Source organism: Mesocricetus auratus, unplaced genomic scaffold, assembly GCF_017639785.1.
Source record: "Mesocricetus auratus isolate SY011 unplaced genomic scaffold, BCM_Maur_2.0 Super-Scaffold_100009, whole genome shotgun sequence".
NCBI classification, from domain to species: domain Eukaryota; kingdom Metazoa; phylum Chordata; class Mammalia; order Rodentia; family Cricetidae; genus Mesocricetus; species Mesocricetus auratus.
Genome location: NW_024429193.1, coordinates 85,607,334 through 85,628,960, shown reverse-complemented (window position 1 = coordinate 85,628,960; position 21,627 = coordinate 85,607,334). Strand labels below are relative to the sequence as shown.

General features: G+C 45.1%; 1 protein-coding gene and 1 long non-coding RNA gene across 2 annotated transcripts; one reads left to right on the top strand and one right to left on the bottom strand.

Moving 5' to 3' along the window:
* Positions 1-5,597: 5,597 nt before the first annotated feature.
* LOC106022480 lies at positions 5,598-15,513 on the bottom strand. Its single transcript, XR_001197442.3, has 3 exons — positions 15,145-15,513; positions 8,723-8,846; positions 5,598-7,394 (listed from the first exon to the last, which is right to left on the bottom strand). It is a non-coding gene; the product is annotated as an uncharacterized LOC106022480 (long non-coding RNA).
* A 184-nt stretch (positions 15,514-15,697) lies between these two features.
* On the top strand, positions 15,698-18,265 carry CUNH3orf80 (chromosome unknown C3orf80 homolog). Its single transcript, XM_005085704.4, has one exon. The coding sequence runs from the start codon at positions 15,821-15,823 to the stop codon at positions 16,562-16,564; it is 744 nt and encodes a 247-aa protein (XP_005085761.2). The 5' UTR covers positions 15,698-15,820; the 3' UTR covers positions 16,565-18,265.
* The last annotated feature ends 3,362 nt before the right edge of the window (positions 18,266-21,627 follow it).

Here is a 21,627-nt window from a genome sequence, read left to right as displayed (position 1 = left end):
TCCTTGGAGAACTTTAATGGCAGCAGCCACTGAGCCTGCTTCATAGAATGGGGAGGTTTGCACTTGGGAGCAGAGCAGAGGAAGCCATCAAAGTTCAAGACTTACTTAGAATGTATTGGTATGTTGACAAATGCCTTGCAGCTTCTCTTAGTATGATGGTTGGCCATGTGTTGATAAAAAAAAAAGATTTCAAAATTGTGGTTTGTTTGTCACAGAGATTTGGGTTGTTGGAGCTGACCTCAAAATTGATATAATTAACTGGCAGAGTTTGCTCTGTTTAATTGACACTGAAGTACAGACAAAGAGGGAGCACGTGTGGGAACCATTGGTTAGTTAGATGCTGTTTCTGGCTTTGGAGCCCTTGGCTCCTCAGACAATGATGCTCCGACATTAGCTCCACTCTCTCAGCTCGCCCATGATCACTCTGCCATTATGTCTAATCAACAGCTGCACGGAAACACATTTAAATCATATTTTTCCTTCCTAGAAATTAGCAGATGAAGGATAATTACACCAAACAGCTTGAGTTATGATAGGCTGCTTCCTGCCTAACTCTGCCATAAGTGAAAACCTAAAGACAATATAAAACTCCTGTTTCTTTGGTTTTTTTCTATCAAGTATGAACTCGTGGTCTTTTTTCCTACCTGAAAACTGGGAATGAGTTGCCCATTTACCTACCCAAATATATCCAAAACCTAAATCAACTGCATTCACCTTGACTGGTGAGAAGATGGGTTATCAGAAAAAGCGCTTGCCTCCAAGCCTGAGGATCTGAGTTTGATCTCTGGGACCCACACTGTGGTGAGAAAGAGCTGATCCCCACAAGTTGTCCTCTGACCACCACATACATGCCACAGCACCTGTGCACACACACACACACACACACACACCCGGTAGTCACACACACACACAATAAATAAATAAATGTTTTTAAGAAGTCACATTAACTTATATGAGTTATATTTCCAACAATTATTCAAATTAGTTTTGTTTTAGATTGGCACGACAGTTGGAGATTGTAAAGCGTTGAGTTTTAACAACTGGTACTGGATCTCACAGTTGGCCCATACCATGTTATACCCTTGCAATTTCACATGGGAACTGGAGTTCATATGTTGTGGCACACAGATTCTTCACTGCACTGCATAACATTGGTGCAGGGTAAGCAACTAACCACCATTACAGTTAAGCCGCTATGATACCAAAAAAGGCAAGGCCCTCTATTGAAAACTTTGTTTTAAGCTTTTATTTTCATGCAATGTGTGTGAATGTTGTGCCTTCATGTATGTCTGCATATGTATGCACATGCATGGTCCACAACGGCCAGGGGAGCACTGAATTCCCTGGAACTGGCATTGCAGATGCTGCCAGCCCCTGTGTGGGCACTCTGAAGCAAACCTGGGTCCTCTTAAAGAGTAGCCAGTGCTCTTGGCTGCTGAGCCTCCTCGTTATCCCCATGAAGGCCCTATTACTGACGTCACTGCATATCATACCTTCGCTCAAATGTACGCTTATAGCAAGTGTCAGAGGCCAGTATCATGGGGTGCTGGGGCATCATGGGAGTGGCTAACTGGGATGGGGCTGAGCAGAGATGGCAGCTTGTCTTAGAGACCAGGAGGTACTTGGGAGGCTGACACCCTTGTTTCTGAATCTCAGCTCTGTCACCTCCTCAGCTGAACACTCTAAAATGTTCTTGTCGTCTGGGAGACCCTGGTGCTTCTAGCGTCTATAATACTGAGTGGCTTTTTTTTAACTAGTCAGTGGTGGCGTTGGGTCCCAGCTGAGTTTTTTGTTGGAAAACACTATCTCTTCAACCTGGGATTTTTCCACAGAGTTGTAAACATGTATGAGAGAGAGAGAGAGACCTGAACATCTAAACACAGAGACAAAGACATAACTGTTGAGCTGACCATAGATAAAGCTCACTATGGTTGTAGTGCTAATTGTCAACTTGACTAAGTCATCTGGAGATGGATACGCGTGGTTTCTCTTAGTTACACTGATTGATGCAGAAAGGCCTATCTTTAATTGTAGGAAGGACCAGCCCCTAGGAAGAGAATCCTGGACTCCCATGATAGACTGCAACTTGAACTGTGAGATAAAACCAAGCCTTTCTTCACTTGCTTCTGTCAGAGTATCGTATCATAGCAACAAAAGAAATATGAAGTATGAGCCCCACGCTCTCTAACTTTACATATTAGCCTGGCAGGCTTGCTAAGGCAGAGATTGCTAGATTCTGCCCGGGGCTTTGTACTCAATGGACTCTAATGAAGTGACACAGGAGCTTCTGGGTCCAGGGATCAAGCTTGGAGCACCGTGTGTTGGAGGCTAATGTTGATTGCTACAAGCTTTGAAGCTCCATCTCTCACTCGTGCTCTACTGACGCCTAACCCAAGAGCCTCTGAAGCCTCCTCTGTTGCCTAGTAACCGCCCATCCTTCCTCACACTTCTTTATACACAGCTGTTCTCTCCCTGGCACCACCATTCCTCAAGGTAAGGCAAGCATAGAGCTGGACCCAATTCTCCCTTTGGTGTCTTCACAGAGCCTTGCATAGGTCTGCAAAGCCCATTGACTTGACATGAAATTGAGCTAAGTTTAAAAAAAGATGAATTAAATAAATTCATTTTGATTTGACTTGACCTGACTTGAGACAGAGTCTCTTACAACTCAGGCTGGATTCACATTTGCTGTGCAGTATAGGAAGATGGTCCTCCTGCCTCCTGAGTCTGGGATTACAGGCACATGCCACCATGTCTACTTTATGTGGTGCTGTGGGTTGAATCCAGGGTTTCATGAGTGCTAGGAAAGCACTTTATGAGTGAGTCACATGCACAGCACCTTAAGATTTTACTAGCCAAGGCTACATCGCTGCTCTTTGTTGTCTTCTCCATGCTAGACAGTGCACTAGCCCCATTTCCTGGCTTCCCGACTACATGGCAATAAGATGTAGTCTCACGGTTTCAAGTCAATGCAACACACACACACACACACACACACACACACACCTGGCTTAACATACAACCCACCCCACCTGCATGCTCATTCTACCCCCATAGACTTTAAACAAATGAACAGAAAGATAAGGTGAAGGCTCTGAGAGATAAAAGGAACTTCAATGTCCAAATCCTTGCTTAGTGGAGAACTACCTCCAGCCAGGACTTCTCTTGAAATAGAGAACAACACTGCAGAGAAAAATCTACTGAGATTAAAGAAAGCATGTCTGCTCTCGAGGTTTCCATGCTGTCAACTAAATGACCTCATAGTCCAGATCTTAGCCATGTGTGCCCAGGCTCTGGGATAGCATCTATAATGGCCTCAGCAACTTTCCCCTTTCCTCATTGAGAAATACCCATCCAATGAGTATAACAACAACTTCTTCCATGGTCATATTAAGTAACTCATAAAAGCCTGTTGATAATGACTATGGAATCTCATAAAGCCCCTGACTAGATCTGAAGAAACAAGCTTACTGAATACACTGTTCACTAGGTGCCTAACACACTCACTGTAGCACTCATGGACCACCATACAGAAGAGGACACCTAGGGTCTAGGCATCTTAAGTCCCAACCTTGCTGCTGCATGAATTCCTTTCGTCTCTCCTGACCAATACAGGGTTCATATTTCTTGAGGACTTCATTCCGGCTGAGGACAACAGCCACATAAAATGGAACATATCAATAGCCATGGTTTTACCAGAGGCCATAGGAGAGTCAAGAGGGAAGGAGACACGTATATTCCCATAGATCTGGAGAAGAAGATTTACCACTCTGTTGTATGGTATATGTGCTCTGATACCTGGTAGTTATTGAGTCTATTCTATTTCCCCCATTTCCTTTTTATTTCAGGATTTTACTGTGTAGCCCAGCATAACCTGCGACTCAGCCCACTGCTGCCTTCCTGCCTGGTCCCCATGTGCTGGAATGACTATTGACCATCACACCCATTGTGGTCTACAGTCTGTCCTTTTCCTGACTCCTCCTCAACCTTCAGTTCCAACCTCTATGCTGGGCAGCCTCTTCTCCAGGGACACTCCCCTTTCCCCAGTCTCAGAGTCCAAGATTCCAGTTTTATAACACCTGATTGTTCCCAATTGACAGTAGGGAACAGCAAATGTTGGCAGGGCATCCTGGGAATACGCTATTCTCTGGTGTTCTTTTATGCATCTAATGTGTAAGTGTAAACTTTAAATTCCATCTAAAAATACCCATTGGCTTACTGTAACTACAAATCCAAGATGCAGTAAACATACAGAAGAGCTTGCCAAACCTTTGCTTCTAAGAGCCTATTAAGGAGCTTAAATATTTTATTTTGGATTATGTAGATAAAGTTTATAAGCATGGTTGTTTCAAATACTGGGGACGAGAAAGCCTTTCTGCTTCTTTCTTTACCTCTGAGCAGAGGGAATAAGCACAGCTTGTCTGTGGCTCTACCCTGCTGGCTATGGGCCGGGCCCATTCCAAATCGATGCAGAGCAGGGGCTTAACCTATGATGACTCCTCAGCACGAGCTAACATCCACCTGCTCACTTCGTGAACACCATCTCGGTGGACACAATTCTCACAGTGACTAGGAACCATTGACCTGAGCTCATCCTAAGTGGCCACACTTGGGTTTCAACTTGTAGCTACTCCTCCTCAGACACACCCCGCCCCAGTCCTCCACCCCACACACATTGTCTCCAGATACAGTGGTAGAGCTGGCGCTAGAATGTTGACGGGCAGGGCCAGCAGTGGTACAAAGACAGGCGGCAGACCCAGTCCAGGGCCCCGATGGTTTTTCTACTGTGAATAAGAACATGGGAGATGGAATTGTCGCTGTCCTGGCTTCTGTCACCTTGGACAGATGACTCTTCTTGAATTTCATTTTCTTCTAAATTCTCTATAATAATGTATTTACTGAGCACTTACTATCCACTAAGATCTTTGGGTTATGGTTTAATCCTTATAAAAACCTTATAGATTAGATTTTGTTATTACTGTCATTTCACAGAGAACAGGAGTGAGACTCAAGCAACTCGGTGACCTGCTCAAGGTTGTAGAGTTAGTGTCAGAGCTGAATTTAAAAATCAGATCTGTCTGAGTCCATAGCTTTAACCCTTAGCTGCATACATGCAGAACTGGGTCTACCAAGGCTCTCTTGATCCCTCTTGTCATAATGAATAAGGTGATATATTCACAAAGACTTTGTAAATATGAGGCAAGAAACTCATGCTAGAAGTTATGATGGATAGCTTTGCTGCAAGAGCTTGTCCACTAGGGCTGGAGATACAGCTCAGCAGTTAAGATCACTGGCTGCTCTCCCAGAGGACCTGTCGGTTCCCAGGACTCTGTGGAGGCTGACAAACATCTATAACTCCAGTTCCGGGGATCCAACCCCCTCTTCTGTCCTCTGCAATGTTCCCACTGCACAAAACCTGCAGCGCGCACAGTGCATAGACCCTCACATGCACATAAGTAAAAATAAATGAATATGTTTTTTTAAAAAAAGAAGCCGTCAACTCGGTGACAATGTACATCTTACAAAAAGAGGAATCTAGAATTCTGGCGCTGTGCTGCTACAGCGTGCAGCCAAAGATAGACACAAGACGCTCATTCTCCATGGCTCACTTAGTGTTATCTTTTTATTCTGCTTTAGCAAAAAGGAAATCAAGGTGAAATGTCTTTCTGAACAACTTGATGATGGATTAGACTTGACAATCTTAATAAAACTGTGTCTGGTATTTGAAGGTTATATATGCAGAAATGTACCTAAAAGTAGTTATTTCCCAAGCATGTCAGTCAAAACATTTTCTCAGTGAATCCCTCTAAGTCTATCCATAGACTCATATCTAACTGGCTCTGTCTAACATTAAAGTCTAACATCTACTGCCTAGACTAATAGATTTTAGAAAAAAAGTGAAGGTACCTCATTTAAAATGTGCATTTACCTTCAAATAATTGACTATTATTACTATAATCCTTTGGGGGGGTGGGTAGAGACAGGATTTCTCTGAGCAGTCCTGGAACTCACTCTGTAGACCAGACTGACCTTAAACCAGAGATCTTCTTGCCTCTGTCTCCCAAGTGCTGGTGTGCCACCACTGCCCAGCCTATAATCCTATTTTCTTAATTAAAATGTCTTTACAACTCCTCACCTTAGGAACACTCCTAACTGATGGTGAGCAATTGTGTTTATTACTTTTCTCGCTGCTGAATAACAATACCCAACAACAAGCCGTCTTAAAAGGAGGAGAGGCTTGCTTGGGTGCCCAGCTTGAGGGTACAGCCCCTGGCACAGTGGAGAGCACAGCAGAGGGAGGGGCTCACAGCTGTGACAGCACAAGTGTGACACCCTGTCCCTGGACCAGGAAATTGAGATCTGGCAGGAAGCAGGGCCAAGGTGAAACTCAGAGACTGTCAAGAGTCTCAAGTCCTTCAGTGAGACTCCAAAATAGTCCTACTGACTGGGGACCACGTCAACACCATGGGACTGTGGGAGACAATTCACATTCAGACACTAACATTAGCCCTTTCCTTCTTTTCTTATGGACCTCATGAACAAGCACCAACCTTAAATGAAACAACAACAACAACAACAACAAAAACCATTCCCAACCTTACCCTGTGGCGGAGAGACCCAGAGACCCACAGACCCAAAGTATTGGAATTTCAGGTAAGAAAACAACCACAGAGGAAGAAGGCAATGGGGTGTTTCTTGGCCACTTAAATTCTACCCTGCATTGTCTCCTCTTAGAGAATGGTTAAGAAAATAAAGGTTCTAGAAAACAATGAGGTAATTAAGTTCACTGGGCGTTTTCCAAACTGACTTGACCACAAACCATTTTTTTTCTAAACAAGAATAGCATACCACAGAATACATGCCTCATGAAGGTTTGTTAAAGGCTATTACAGTTGACTCTGAAACAAAATGAACAGTGCATGACCAAGACACTTGAGCATTCCAGAACATGCCAAGCTGAGAAAACAATGAAGAATGTCTTTTTTTTTTTGCACTGAGATTATATTCTAAAAGGACTTTGGTGGTAAAAATTCATAACGTTCTGAAAACCCTACAAATTTAGTGTTATTTATATTCTATCTTATCACAAAGAATCACTTACAACATGAACATAAGTGGCAAGATATGAATAAAGAATGGAATAAAGAAACCGAGGTTCTAGATTAGTAGGGAGAGCACTTGCACAGCTCACGTCAGGTTCCATCCCCAGCACCATATAAACCAGGCATCGTGGTACAGGACTATAACCCACCACTTGGGAGGTGGAAGCCAGAAGATCAGAAGTTCAAGGTCATCTTCGGCCACACAGTAAGTTTGAAGCCAGCCTGTGATCAGGGAGTCCTGGTTTCAATCAATCAATCACCAGTCGGTCAACGGAGCAAGAAAACCGAGTCCTATTAAGGTAGAAGAATGGATGTAAAAAAGAACAGCCGGCATAAATATTATAACTCTGAACTTAGTTCCAAGTTTTCTAGTGACTAAAACATAATGGGATTCACAACCATTTACACAATTGCCATGATGACGAAGGAGAAAGTATTCACAGGTACACAAGGGAAGCATAGCTTTAGGGCTTAGAATTCTAAAAGAAATCATTTACAAGGAGAATTTCATAGGAGACCATTCCTCAAACACTGTAAGAAACACCTGTCACTAACTCTTAGAGTATTGCCCATAATAAGCCTGAGAGACAAATATTAAATTTTACAAAGTTAATGGGTTCCGTTTGTTTGTAGTTGATCCAGGTAGACAAGATGCAAATCTAATTAATGAGCACCCCAAGAAAAATTGCTTTTGTAGCTCACCATTTGAAGACCATAACAGCCAAGTAAGGAGGGGGTACACAGTCTTTGCAGTTAAGTAGGAATTGTGGCTGACGCTCACAGGGAGTTGGCTGTGCCCAGGCTCAGTCTCAGCACCTGACTTGGCTGCTTGGCTTCTGTGATCTTCAGCTTGAAGCTTAAACCCCAGTATCTGACTCTGGGTCTTTTTTTTTTTGTGCTACACAGAATGTCCAGAACTTTATCCACAGGGAAATACACAGGTTGAACCACCCTGAGATAGAGGGCTGACCTGCAAAAAGTTAAGGAAGCAATCCAAAAATAAAGCCTTCAAGACCGGCTCAGGTTCTCACAGCACAAATGTGAAATTTCCATCTTCCAGTATCTGGAGCATCTGGGCTTCAGGAGGCGAATCACAGGCTAATTTGATGTTCACTCTCCAAATCCCAGGTCTTGCAGCAAAGAAGAATCCACGTTGGGTTTGAAAGAGGAAACCACAGGAAAAAAACACTGCATTTTTCAGGTATTAGAGCCATGGAATTGTTACTCATGAGAAAATACATACTGAAAATCAATTTTGTAAATATAGGCAAATTCCATAAAAACGTTTTCTGTGGCATGATAAACAACTTGGCAAAGGTTCTGGGATAGCATGGCTGTGACAGTCTGTGTCTTCCAAGGCATCCATGAATGTGCTGCCTTCATTTCAGTCCGGGTGGGTCTGTACCTGCATGGGTAATGCCTGTCAGGAAGAAGGACACTGTGGGTCTAGGACTGTGTCCAGCAGTCTTACGGTCAGAAGGCTATTCTAACAAGAAGGTCTAAGGTGGTACCCGCAAATGAACATCTGAGAACTTAGCCTCACGGATTTCAAACAGAACACATTTCTAACAGAAGCGTATTTCTAAAACTCCCGAGGTTACAATGTACACATAACCCACCAGAAACAGGAGGCAGAAGACGAGAATCACCACCCACAGGAGATGGTTCTAAAGGGCTCCGTGAAGAGGGAAGTCCACTGCCAGCTGGGGAAGGTGGAGCTGGGATGAGTAAGGCTTTGGAGACCTGCAGAGACAGGGAGGAGGACGCAGCATGAGACTGCTGAGAAGCTGTGTCGGCAGTCTCTTACTGGGCAAAGGTGCTGGAAGGGATGGAAAAGAAGGCTGAGCGTGTTTGAGGCGCCTTTTCAAATCCACCCTGGGCTCCACCTTCAATGGGGATGGCCAGGAGAAACTTCAGATATGTGGGGTAGATTCCCAGTGTTCTGAGACAGGTGTCTCAGAGGACAACTGTTTACTATGTTCAGCCCAGGGAGAAGAATGCTGGCTAGATGGACCTCAGCCCTTGCTAGAGCTTACATATGGAATCTGCCCCACAAAGGATCCTGTCTTGCAGGCTTGGTCCCCACTCTGTAGAGCAATTTTGGGAGATGGTGGAAGTGTTGGGAGGACAAGCCTGGATGGAGGAAGTGGCGTAGCATGGTGGCTGTCTGGTTGAGTCCCTCTCTCTCTGCTTCCGGCCCCCCATGCCATGTGTCCCCTCCACCACCCTGCTCTGCATCATCACCAGAGACAAGTTCAGACGTATGCCACTAGTGCTGTTGTGAGGACAAAGCCTGAGCAGGGGCAGAGCGTGGGCAGCTGCTGCGTGATGCATGCGGGGTTACAGAGAATGCACACAGTAGAATGTGACAGGCAATTCCCCCTTGTTACATGGAGGCAAAGGTATATTACCAGCATCAAGTGAGAATAATGGAGCATAAAAACGTTTCACCTCATAAGAAGAAATAATTTCATGCCATCTGATTTTTCTGCCAACGTGAGCATTTGGCTTCTCTATCGTCCTCTGAAAAAATACATTCTAACTTCAACAAGCTAACAATTAATTTAAAAGGAACATGAGAAAGAAATTCGTTCAGCTATGGGAACAAGAATTTTAATTTCAAATAGCCAGGGCCTCGCTAAATAATTCTCATAATATTTATGGTTTAGTTTCCATACTGTTAGCGATAACGTGAATGCGGCCAAGCTTTCGCCAAGGCTGATCTGGGAATTGCCTGCAGGCTGGAGTCTGGAGAGAGGGCTCAGCTGTTCACACACCCACTGTTCTTTTGGTGGAGTCAGGGTTAGTTCCCACATCGTGGGCTTACAACCGACTGGAACTTCAGCTCTGGGGAGTCTGGGTAGCTTTTTCTGGAATTTCCATCTCCTGCATAGTTGTGTTGTACACGCATGCATTCAGGCACACACACAAACACATAAAAATAAATAAGTCTTTAAAAAAGTAAATTCAGGGCTGGTGGCTGAGCTCAGAAGTAGAGTTCTTGCCCAGCATGTGCAAAGCCCTGGGTTCAAGCCCAACAAAAAACACATATATAATTAATATAATAATTTATTAGTAAATAATATTGCATGTTTATTTGCTCTAGAATCCAACATATCCTTATTTTCAAAAGTATATATAATTTTGTGTTTATTGGTTCATTGGTAAGGATCAATTGTAATGGAAGAGAGAATTTATTTGTTTGCAGAAATAAAAACAAAAACAGCTAGTCTGTCACATTATTACCTAAAGCATTAACAATGGGTCCATAAAATGACAGCAGTAACTTTTTATTTCTTCAGAAGAATTTCACATTCATGGTCTAGACTAACCCCAGCTTCTCCCTCATGAGTCTGTCTTTCTTTTGTTTTTTGGTGGTTTTTTGGGGGAGGGGGTTGAGACATTGAGACAGGATTTCCCTTTGTAGCCCTGGATGTCTTGGAACTCACACTAGACCAGGCTGCCTGCCTCTGCCTCCTGAGTGCTGGGATTAAAGGACACCAGCTTCCTCACTGGTCTTATAACCTGTCTTTTCCATGCCTCAGGAGCTATGAAGAACACTGTCCCTCCCAACACTGGTCCAACTCAACAGGGGAAGAGATGCCCACTCAGCATTTATAGGTAGACTTAGACTGGTAGGTTTTGGGTTTCACTTTCAGTACTGGCACTAAGCTATTTTGTGTGTCTGTCTATCTGTCTGTCTGTCTGTCTCTTGTTCTAGGGACTGAATCCTGGGCCTTGTACACACTAAGCAAGTACTTTACCAATGAGCTACATCCCCAGTAAAATTCAGGTATTTTACATTCCTACAGGCCTGTAGTTTCTCGACCCTTTGTTTCTGACTTCAATCCTCCTGGTAGAAGAACACCCTTTCTCTTTGTACATCATTTAAACAGAGGAGCCAAAGCATGTGACTTTGATTTTTCTCCTACATGTGGCTTAAAGAAACCTTTTGTTGACTATTTGGGAATTCATAACGTTGAAAGAGGAAATCTAAATTCTATCCGTGTCGAGGATGGGAAGACATGAAGGACAGGGAATCCTGTGATCTCCCCCTGGTCTCCAAGGGAATTAAAGATAACAATCACCACCTAGACCACTGGGGGAAAGCAGGCTGGATTTAAACTTCTAGTTGTAGGGGAGCTACTTAAAACCTATCTATAGTGGCAAATGCTGCAATAGAAGCTACCCTGCTTCTTCCAGAGTTAAGAGATGTCACATGAAGGATCTTGCCACCCTGAAGACTTCTCTTTTTAAAGTTTCCTTTGCCTAGCGATTCCTGCCTCCTGCTTTTTTTGTCCTGTTTTATAGAGGTGTTTTCTGGGGAGGTCTTCCAAGCCCATGTCATCCCCGTAACAGGCCAGGGTAAAAAACTTGAGAACTTCGAACTTTTCCATCATAGGCATTCATCAATGGGATGTCAATTCAATATTTTGATTGTTTTTCTGTTGTGTCCTAATCCCTCTACAAGAAGCTCCCAGAAGACAGAGCAGGGCTTGATTTCATAACATTCCCAGAGTGGGATGGAGCATCTAGCTCAGAGAAGGGTCACATTAAATATTTATTGAGTCAGCGATGGAAGAAATATGATAAATTCTTTTTAAAAACCCTCCAAAGCAGATTATCAAAGGCCACAAATCATTTCTAGGAAGGCACATCCATGCAAATACATATAACTGTTATTAAGGGAAGACTTATTACAAGTGCAGGGACTCTACAAAAGGAGGGTATTTAATAAATCAATTACAGTAATATCAATAAGAGGGACCATGCTGCTCATGCTGAGAACTTCTTACACACTGGATCATTTATACTTCCAAACCACCCATGCCTAGACATTTTGAAGAAGGACCATGAAAAGGTTACGGTTGTTGTGTCTTGGGCCTGAGGGCAAAAGCCCCTGGTCAGCAGACACAAGGGAGGAAATGCCATTCTGTGTCCGGGTGATATGATGGTTTCATGATGGATACACTTGGTTTTACTCAATCTATCAGGACAGCTTCCAGGAACACGTATGCCACTGTGACCAGCTCAGCTCATGTTCTTAAGCGTGCCTGTTTGTGTGTACATGCATTTGTATGTAAGTATACATTCATGTGTGCCCATATGTAAGCCATAGATTGACATCACATGTCTTCCTTAGTTGCTAGTCACCTTATTTGGGGGGGATCGTTTGCTAACCCCAGAGCTTTACTTTGGCTACATGGCCAGCTGACAAACCTGTGGGCTGCCTACCTGGCCCACCCAGCATTTTACATGGCTGCTAGGGATCCAAACTCAGTTCCTCATGCTTTCACAGTAATAGTTTTACCAACTGAGCCATGTCTCCAGCCCACAATGTTCCTAATTTTTAGCAAGCTATATTTCAACACACCATGCTTTTTGGATGAAAGTCAGTCACTGTCTTAGGGTTTCTATTGCTGTGAAGAGACACCATGACCATGTAAACTCTTAAAAGGAAGACATTTAATTGAGCGGGCTCACTGACAGTTGCAGAGGTTCAGTTCATTATCACCACAGCTGCAGCAATGGCAGTGAGCATGGTGGCATGGAGGCAAATGTTGTCCTGGAGAAGGAGCTTACAGTCCTACATCCTGCAGGCAACAGGAAGTAGACTCAGAGTCACTGAGCAAAGCTTGAGCTAAAGACACCTCAAAGCCCACCCCCACAGCAACACACTTCCTTCAACAAGACCACACCCACTCCAACAAGGCTCCTAATAGCTACAGTCCCTATAAGTTTAAGGGGTTCAATTACTTTAAACTATGATGGTCACCTTTCACTACCTGTTGCCCCCGTCATATGTGCTTATTAACACAATCTGCTGCAATTTTTAACAAAATATGCTCTTCCCTATGGAACATGTAATTAACCATCTTCCTCGATAAGTGGCTTGCTCTATTTGTATGTTAGATATATATATGTATATATATACATATATATATATATTTGGTTTTTACGAGATAGGGTTTCTCTGTATTGTTTCGGGGGCTATCGGTCCAGCCCGGCCTCGAACTCACAGAGATCCGCCTGCCTCTGCCTCCCGAGTGCTGGGATTAAAGGCGTGCGCCACCACCGCCCGGCTAGATATATTTTTTTAAAGAATCTGAGTAATGAGCAATGCTCTTGTGAAGCTTTGAAAGCACTAGGATTTCTTTTCTTTCCATGAATGGGCTGTACACAATACATCACACTGCAAATAAAGATGGGTTACGTGAAAGAGAGAGCTCTGAGAATGGCGAGCACCGGTTTCTGTAGAGGGATCCAATGGACGAGGCTTTGGGACCATCCGTTTGGAAAGCAGACATAAAAACCCCACCCCATGCTCATTTTCCAGAGCTTATTCTTTGCTTCCCTGTGAGCATGGCTTCTCGGTGTTTTATCTTATAGAGGGCCTGTGTTCTTTAACTGTGTCCTAAAATTCTGCAAACAAATTCCAACTCATTACAAGAAGACAGAAAGGACACAATTTATTGTGTAGAAACCAGTGAGATGGCTCAAACTGTAAAAAGTGTCTGCTGCCTAGGCCAGAGACATGAGTTTGATTCCTGGAACCTACATGGGGGAAGGAGAGAATAGACCCCCTTCCCCCCCAAAATATATGACTCCCAAATAGACACTCCCCAAAATAGGTATATAAAATGTAACTTAAACTTCAATGCTTTTGTTTCAAATTTCAAAACCGCAGCGAGCAGCCACCCTCGCTTTTTATCAGCCACAAAACTTTTTTTCTGCCATTGTTTCCACTGTGCCTGGCAGAGATCCCAAGACTTCCGACTCTAAAAGCCTAAAGAGACCCGCAATTCTCTCCCTTTGTCCTCCCCATCCATCTCAAGCCAAGAGCTTTCCTATCCGGGAGACTACGGTGAAGCCAGCGACGGAAGACATCGGCTTTTGTTCTCTGTTCAGCTGAGAAGGGAATGCAGGACTGGGTCCATTCTTGGGAGGCATTTGTTTTTACATTTATTTTATCAATGATGGCGAGCACCCAGCAGGGCTCCCTGAACACATAACATACTTAGTGTACGGAACTGTGAAACAAAAACCAGCACAAACCGGCAGTGACTCAAACAAATCTCTCCCACCTGCCTATCTGGCAGTTGAAAGCAGTCAACTAAGCTTTAGGGACTAGCGCTCAGTTCTCCCTGTAATGACCAGAGAGACGTTTCAGCTTCACAAAAGCTTAGAAAATCCCCCGTGCTCAGGGACATCTTGTCCGAGTGACACTGAGACACTTCTCCAGGAAGAGAAAGCATCGTTTAGAAGTTGAAGCAAAACGAGGTGTTCCCACCAATAGAAGTTTTAGGAGAGACTTCATTTAGGCTGGGCCATGGCCCGTCTCCATCAACCCCGCCCGTACCCATCCCTGGCTTATCTGTTTGTGTTTTTCAGGAGGGAAACCTTGGCTCAGAGCTGAGTCTGTCGGTTCTCTGTCTGTCCTCTGACTCACTTTTTCTCACAATGACCCTGACCGCCCCGCCCCCCTATTAGTTTTTCTCTGCAGGGCGTCCTCCGGTGTCAGTGTGTCTGCTTTATACCGCCTCAGTCAAAGTGGCTTCTTCCTGGGCTCCACCACCCATGTGGACACATGTGCCCAGGGGGTCTGGGTGCTCCGAGGCTTTCCCTGGCGCTTGGTGGCACGAAGGCAAACTGATCCAAGTACTAAGCGGAAACATAAGCTTCCTTTAGAGTCACACTTTACAAACAAGAATAACCTTGAAAAGGTCCTTCACATTTTGCTCAGGAAATTGGCCAGCGGTTTACCGCTCCCCTCCGCCATCACAGACCGGGTATTAGTGCTGCCGGAGGGGGCTCCTTGCACCCTGCAACTCAAATCCCTGCTCTGCACTTTGGGCGTAGTGGAGCGGAGGGATGGGTCGGGTAAGCCTCTCCCTTCTCCTGGGTGAGCCGGGGTCGCCTCAAGACAACTTCTCAGTCCCTCTGGGGCTACTTCTGTGGCTGTAACTTGAGCTTCTCCAAAGAATTCTCTTACCTGTTGTGGAGTTTCTTAGGGTCCCGCTTCCCAACAACCTGGACCTACCTGGCAGCAGAACTATCCAGCAGTTCCTACCCCGGAACCTTAGGGCAGCAATGGGACTGCACGGCCACTAATAGCCATCATCCATTTTTAATAGAAAGATCACAAGAAAGATGGTAAGCGAAACCCGGTCGCGAGTCAATTTAAATAGTATTCCCGGGGAAATCCAATCACTTAAAACTGAGACACCTACGCTAGCGAGAGAGCGCGCCCCGCCCGCCTGGCGGGGCAGAGCGCGCCGGCTGAATTAATCAAGATCAAGGGGCTCCCGGGCTGAGAGCTCAGCCTTAACCCTTCCAGCGCCGCGGGGTGCCCAGGTGCGGGAGGAGGAGCGCGGCCGGCGACGGCCGAGATGCCCAGAGCGACCCCGCGCGGGCCACCTCTGCTGATCCCCGCGGCTCCGCACGCTTCCCCCGGGACCCCGGCGCCCCGGCGCCCCGGCTCGAGGTCAAAAGCTCCCGAGGCGACTCCGGCGGTGAGCGGCAGCCGCCTCCCGCAGCCTCGGCGCACCCCGGGCTCCTCCTCCCGCCCCGGCGTGGCCAAGTGAGCACCGCTCGGGCCGCAGGTAGCCGGGGCGCGGGAGGTGGCGCGCGCGGGACCCATCGCAGCGCCCGGCCGCGCCGCCAGACGGAGCTCCGAGCCTCGCGGTCCCGGACGCCGGCGGAGGTCTGCACCGGCCATGTGGGGCCCGGGGGTCACGGCCGAGGGCCTGTCGGTGGCTCCGGCGCCGCCACCGCTGCTGCCGCTGCTGCTGCTGCTGGCGCTGGCGCTGGTGGCGCCCTCGCGGGGCGGCGGGGGCTGCGCGGAGCTGGCGTGCGGGGAGCGGGAGCGCTGCTGCGACTCGGCCAACGCCACGGCCGTGCGCTGCTGCAAGCTGCCGCTCCACGCCTTCCTGGACAACGTGGGCTGGTTCGTCCGCAAGCTCTCTGGGCTGCTCATCCTGCTGGTGCTCTTCGCCATCGGCTACTTCCTGCAGCGCATCATCTGCCCCAGCCCACGCAGGTACCCGCGTGGCCAGGCGCGCCCTGGCCAGGCTCGACCCGGGCCTGCCGGGGACTCCGGGCCGCCGGGGACCGCGGGGCCACCCGACGACGACGACGATTCGCCTGCCCTGTTGCGCGACGAGGTGGCCGCGGGCTCGCAGGACTCACTGCTGGACAGCGGCGGCGGCCGGGGCCGGGGAAGTGGCGGACGTCTGCCTCCTTCCTGCGTTTCGGAGCACGAGCTGCGAGTGGTTTCGCCGGTCTTCCTCCAGCTGCCCAGCTACGAGGAGGTTAAGTACCTGCCCACCTATGAAGAGTCCATGCGGCTGCAGCAGCTCAGCCCTGCCGAGGTCGTGCTGCCCGTGTCGGTGCTGGGCCATCCGCGAGGCGGCAGTGCCGGGGACCCCGACGGCGGTCAGGGCCGCTTCCCGCTCATCTGAACGCCCGCAGCCTCACAGGGATCACCCGGACCGTTTGAGGCTGGGAGCTCCGTGTGGTACGCAACAGCTGGTGTGTTGGCAGCCGCCACTGGCCGCCTTTGACCATCCCTGCACATGTCGCCCTACGCCTGGGTTGGGGTCAGCCCCCTCCCTCTCGCTCCCTGGGGATCCTGTGTTTTTCTGTGTTTCTTTGGGCTCAAGGCTGGGCAGCTCGGCGGGGGCGAGGGCTTTGAGCTAGCTCGCAGCTCCTCTTGGACGGTCGTCCCCGTCCCCTCCTTCTGCCATGCCTACCCGTGTTCACTGTAAGTGCCTGCTTCTCCAATCCAAAAGAACGCGTAAACCGTCGGTGTGGCTAAAGACCCTCAGCTTGCTTTATGTTTGAAAAGGAAGGAGCGCAGGTCCATTCCTCGCCCTCTGCTTGGACAGGTCCCAGTCTCCTAGGACTGGATGGTGAGGCCATTGGCTCTGGGCCACGACCAGTGACTGCTGCATGCGGGTCTGTGGAGGCAGCGCTTGGCTGTGATGGGATCCCTTTCTTGAGAAGGACCCACAAAACCCTTGGGTGTCTTCCTGACCTGTCAAATAGTCACAGCTGATGGCTCACAGTTAGGTGGGGGAGGGATAGCATGATGGATGGTTTAGTTGCTGCAAGGTGTAGCAACCCATTAGTCCAGAACGTATTTATAATCTGGTACCGATGAACTTTTGGGCTTGTCAGTAAAAGTGTTTATTTTGTCTTTTATTTTTATATTTTGTCATGCACTAAACACATCAAGAAGCTAGTTCAACAAATTGACAGGGTAATCACTGTTCTGTTTTAGGCCCGTAACCATCAAGAAGTCACCGGCATTCTGTCATTGTTTAATACAGTGTTGGACATTATTTCATTAAAGGTGTGGGGATGGTCAAACAGGACATGCGACATAAAAACATGAAGGATATCTTATTTTCACTATTTGAGAATATATTTTATTTTTAGTACTGAAGCATAATACATAATTTTTATAATAACTGTGTAATCTCCCAGTATCATCTATCATGCAATTATATGGAAAAAGAACGTTGGTGCATGTATGACACACCATGAAACAAAATGGCTTGCATTATTTCCTTCTTTATTTTTCTTTTAGGATACATTCTGCAGCGTGATTCCAAACATAGTAAACAGAATTGTAACTTTGTTTAACCTGTATCTCTGCGGTAATGTGCAAAAGGTTCCCCTAACCCATCTTTCTTAAAATTCAGCAGTATCATTTTACTAGTTCTGGGACATTCTCTTTAAGCAAAGGGACACATTTAATGCCTCATATATAATGTACACATGGTATTACCTGTGTACAATGTATACGTTGTATGCCATATAGCTGTGGCAGCTTAGCCAGCATGAAAGGAAAGGATTAAAAGGAATACAGCCTTCCCTGGAGAAGTGTGAATAGTACCAGTTGTCAAAGATTATCCACAGGGGTCTGTGATAGAAGAAGCTGGACAGGCCTGTGAGATCTTCAAGTATCTGATTTGAATTTTTTTAAAGATTTGATTACTTTTAACTTTTAAAGGCTGATTGAAAATGTCTGGCATCCTGGCAAATTTTTTAATGTATTAATTATAATAAAATAATAGTTTGCTTTAAATGTCTCAAGCTACTGACCCTGTCATTAAAGAAAACCATCGGAAGTGCATTAAAACAGAAAACCACTAAAACATTTCTCTGTGCATTTTTTTTCTTTTTTAAAGACAGGATCTCCGTTTGTAATCCAGGCTGATCTGGGACTCACCCACTCTGCAGCAGGCTGGCCTCAAACTTGCCTTGGTCTTGATGCCCCTGCCTCCCAAGTCCTGAGACTGTAGGTGTGAGCCACCACATCTGGCTATCTTTGTACAATTTTATTAGATTTATGACTGTGTATGAAATATTATCTCTTGTTTAAAAGCAATTTTAAACTGTGAATTGGCGGACAAAAATTAGGAGTTGAGATTTTACTAATTGAAAACACAATACAAGATTTAATCAAACACAATTATACTGAATTATATATTTATGTTACTCAGATATGGTAAATCTGTGTTATATGTCACTATCAGTACAATTAATACAAAAATGTGCTTACTTTTGGCTCTTTTTTAAAACTTTATTTTATGTGCATTGGTGTGAAAGTGTCATATCCCCTGGAACAGGAGTTATTGACAGTTGTGAGCTACCATGTGGGTACTGAGAGTTGAACCCACATCCTCTGGAAGAGCAGCCAGTGCTCTTAACCACTGAGCCATCTCTCCACCCCCCCAAATGTGCTTACTTTTAGACCATCTATATCTTAGTCAAATGTATTCAAGAGTGCCACGTTTTCCTGAAAAGACTTGTTTCTTTTCTTCTCATCAATACTAACAACAATAGCTCCAAGTATGATAAGTCTTTTGGAATTTAGACGTTTACACGCTAGATACGCACATACATACATACATACATACATACATACATACATACGCATAATGTACATGTCTGTAACCTCTACCTGTGTAAAATCAATTTGTTATGAGTGTTCACTATTACAATCAAAGGGAAAGTGTCTTGAAATAGAATGAGCTTTAAAAGTCATTAGTCAAAGCATTCAGCAAATGCCAAGGTCCTCCAGCCGTGACAGTAGCATTGGCAATGACGCCAGAAGGCGTGAGGTGTACGGCACAAGGAAAGGGACTCAGTTGTAAAGTCCAAAGGGAATATGAAGGAAATGGCCTCGCTTAACAGTTTAAAAGGCAAGAGGCTAAGTACCTTGATGTTCTTTTTTGTATACAGTTTCTCTCAAGAGAAATTAATAAACAATTCAGAGCTGAAACTGATACGTTGTAAGCACAAATATGATGTCCAGATCTATACAATATTCTGAAATGACGTTTTATAAATTGTAAATAACTTGGACTTCCTGGTTGAGAGCAACAGTGATGTGTGTTGGATTCTGAGTAGCAAGCCTTAACTAGCTCTCCAAAGTGGCTCAAGAATCCCATTAGCAGTAAAACAAACCTTCTTTCCTTTCATTGGCCAATCACAGAAAAATTGTAGCACTACCTTTTAAAACACTATAAAAAAAACCAAGTGCTAAACAAACCAGCACATTGGTTATCCACAAGATCATATAGAAGCTGATTTTATATAAATATATACATTTACTTACAAAATTCACTTTTAATTTTGTCACAAAAGTCACCCCATGGGAGTGGTGGGTAGAATGACACTTAATGCTTGTCAGTAATTCAAATAGTATCAGCTTCCCCCTGAGCGTCTTGGTTAAATGGGGTTAGATACACCCATTGCTGTGGTATCTTATGCTTCTCTAGCCTCTCCTGTGCTCCAAGCTTGCTCTGTGCTGTCTTTAAGGTGTCTCCCAAGGCATCTACGCTTGGTCCTCACCGCCGTGTGTAACCCAGCAACACTCTGGGTACAGCTTCACCCTTTGCACAGAACTCTTCCAGATCGGTATTTATCTAGTGTTTTTTCTTTGTTTACTCTGTGTCTGACTTCTGTGAGCTTGCATTTTGAGCCAGATCAGTTTGGCCTCTTTGTCCATTAAAAGGACTATAAATGTTTTCCCCTTCGATTTTTATTTAGAATTCTCTCTTGCTCTCTGGGTAAAGGATGAGATCTTAATGTTTCTAGCTCTCAAGCACAATAGACCCTGACATCTATTTATTTATTGTTCCTCATCGAAGTATTTTGGAAAGGATGGTCAACACTTCTCCCTATGTTGCTCCAAATATATGTTCTTTGCTACATTGGGGAAAATAATTTGTCCTTTGCATTTTTTCATAACAAGGACCTTATTTTGCTTCCAAACTATATATGTGTATATATGTGTTTGTACATATATGTGTGTATACATATATATGTATGTATGTAAATACATACATATATTCTGCTGTGTCTTTCTGCTCAGTTTTTCTCACAGTCTGCTTTGTGTTTTCCTTGGTACATACCATTTTATCTAAGTGATGGTAAGTCATCTTGCTTGCCAACAGACTATTGCTGTACTGGATAAAAGATCCCATCCTCCTGTTATACGCTATGAAGCCTGGAGATCTCAAAAGTAATTTGATGATTGTTATCTCTTACATGCTTCATCATGTTGTCTAGTAAGCTGTTCACAGTATCTGTTTTATTGAATAGGCTAGAAACTACCCCTGGTTTTAATGTTTCCATATGATCTTCTAATTTAATTAATTCATTAAGAATTAAGTTTTGCCTGTTTGTTGGACATATTTATTTCATTAGATAAAGGATTAGAACATTCCAGATATATTCATTTGTTCTTCAGTTTATATGAGTTTTATTTTCATTATCAACCAAAGATGTTACCAGATCAAAATTAATTTTGATTATTTTTCTAGGTCTTAAAAGTGTCATGTCTTGGTTTATATAGGTTTAATTTTTATACAAACTCTTCATTTTGGTTTGCTTTCTACTGCTGCAATAAATACTATAACCAAAAGCAATCTGGGAAGAAAAAGGTTTATTTGGCTAACTGGTCCTGTCTGGGGCACAGTCTGTCTCTGAGGTAAGTAGGGGCAGGAACCATGGAGGAGGTTGCTTTCTGGCTTCCTCCTCATGGCTCTCCCAGCTTTTATACGGCCCAGGGCCATCTGCCCAGGAGTGGTACCAGTGGGCTGGGTACCCCCATAGCAACCATTAATAAAGAAAACACCCCACTACAGGAAATTCACCTGATGAGAGCAGCCTCTCAATTGAGGTTCTTTTCTTCCCAGATGACTGTAGTGTGTGTCACGTTGATCTTCTTTTTTAAAAAAGGCAAACTAGCCAGGACACTCTTCATCAGATTGTCATATTCCTTGACACACACGATCCTTGTTGGACTAGCCAGCTGCCAGATTTCTGAAGTGCCATGGCAAGTTTGCCTCTCCCTCAGGCTCCACTCACTGACAGACTTCACATCTTCCAGCCCTTGCTTTTAGAAGCTCCTCATAATATCTGTATCTGGAATCCTTTTTTTTTTTCATAGAGGCAACCTAAGACCTCTGTTGTCATCTATGAATCCCACATTTGTGACTGGAATAAA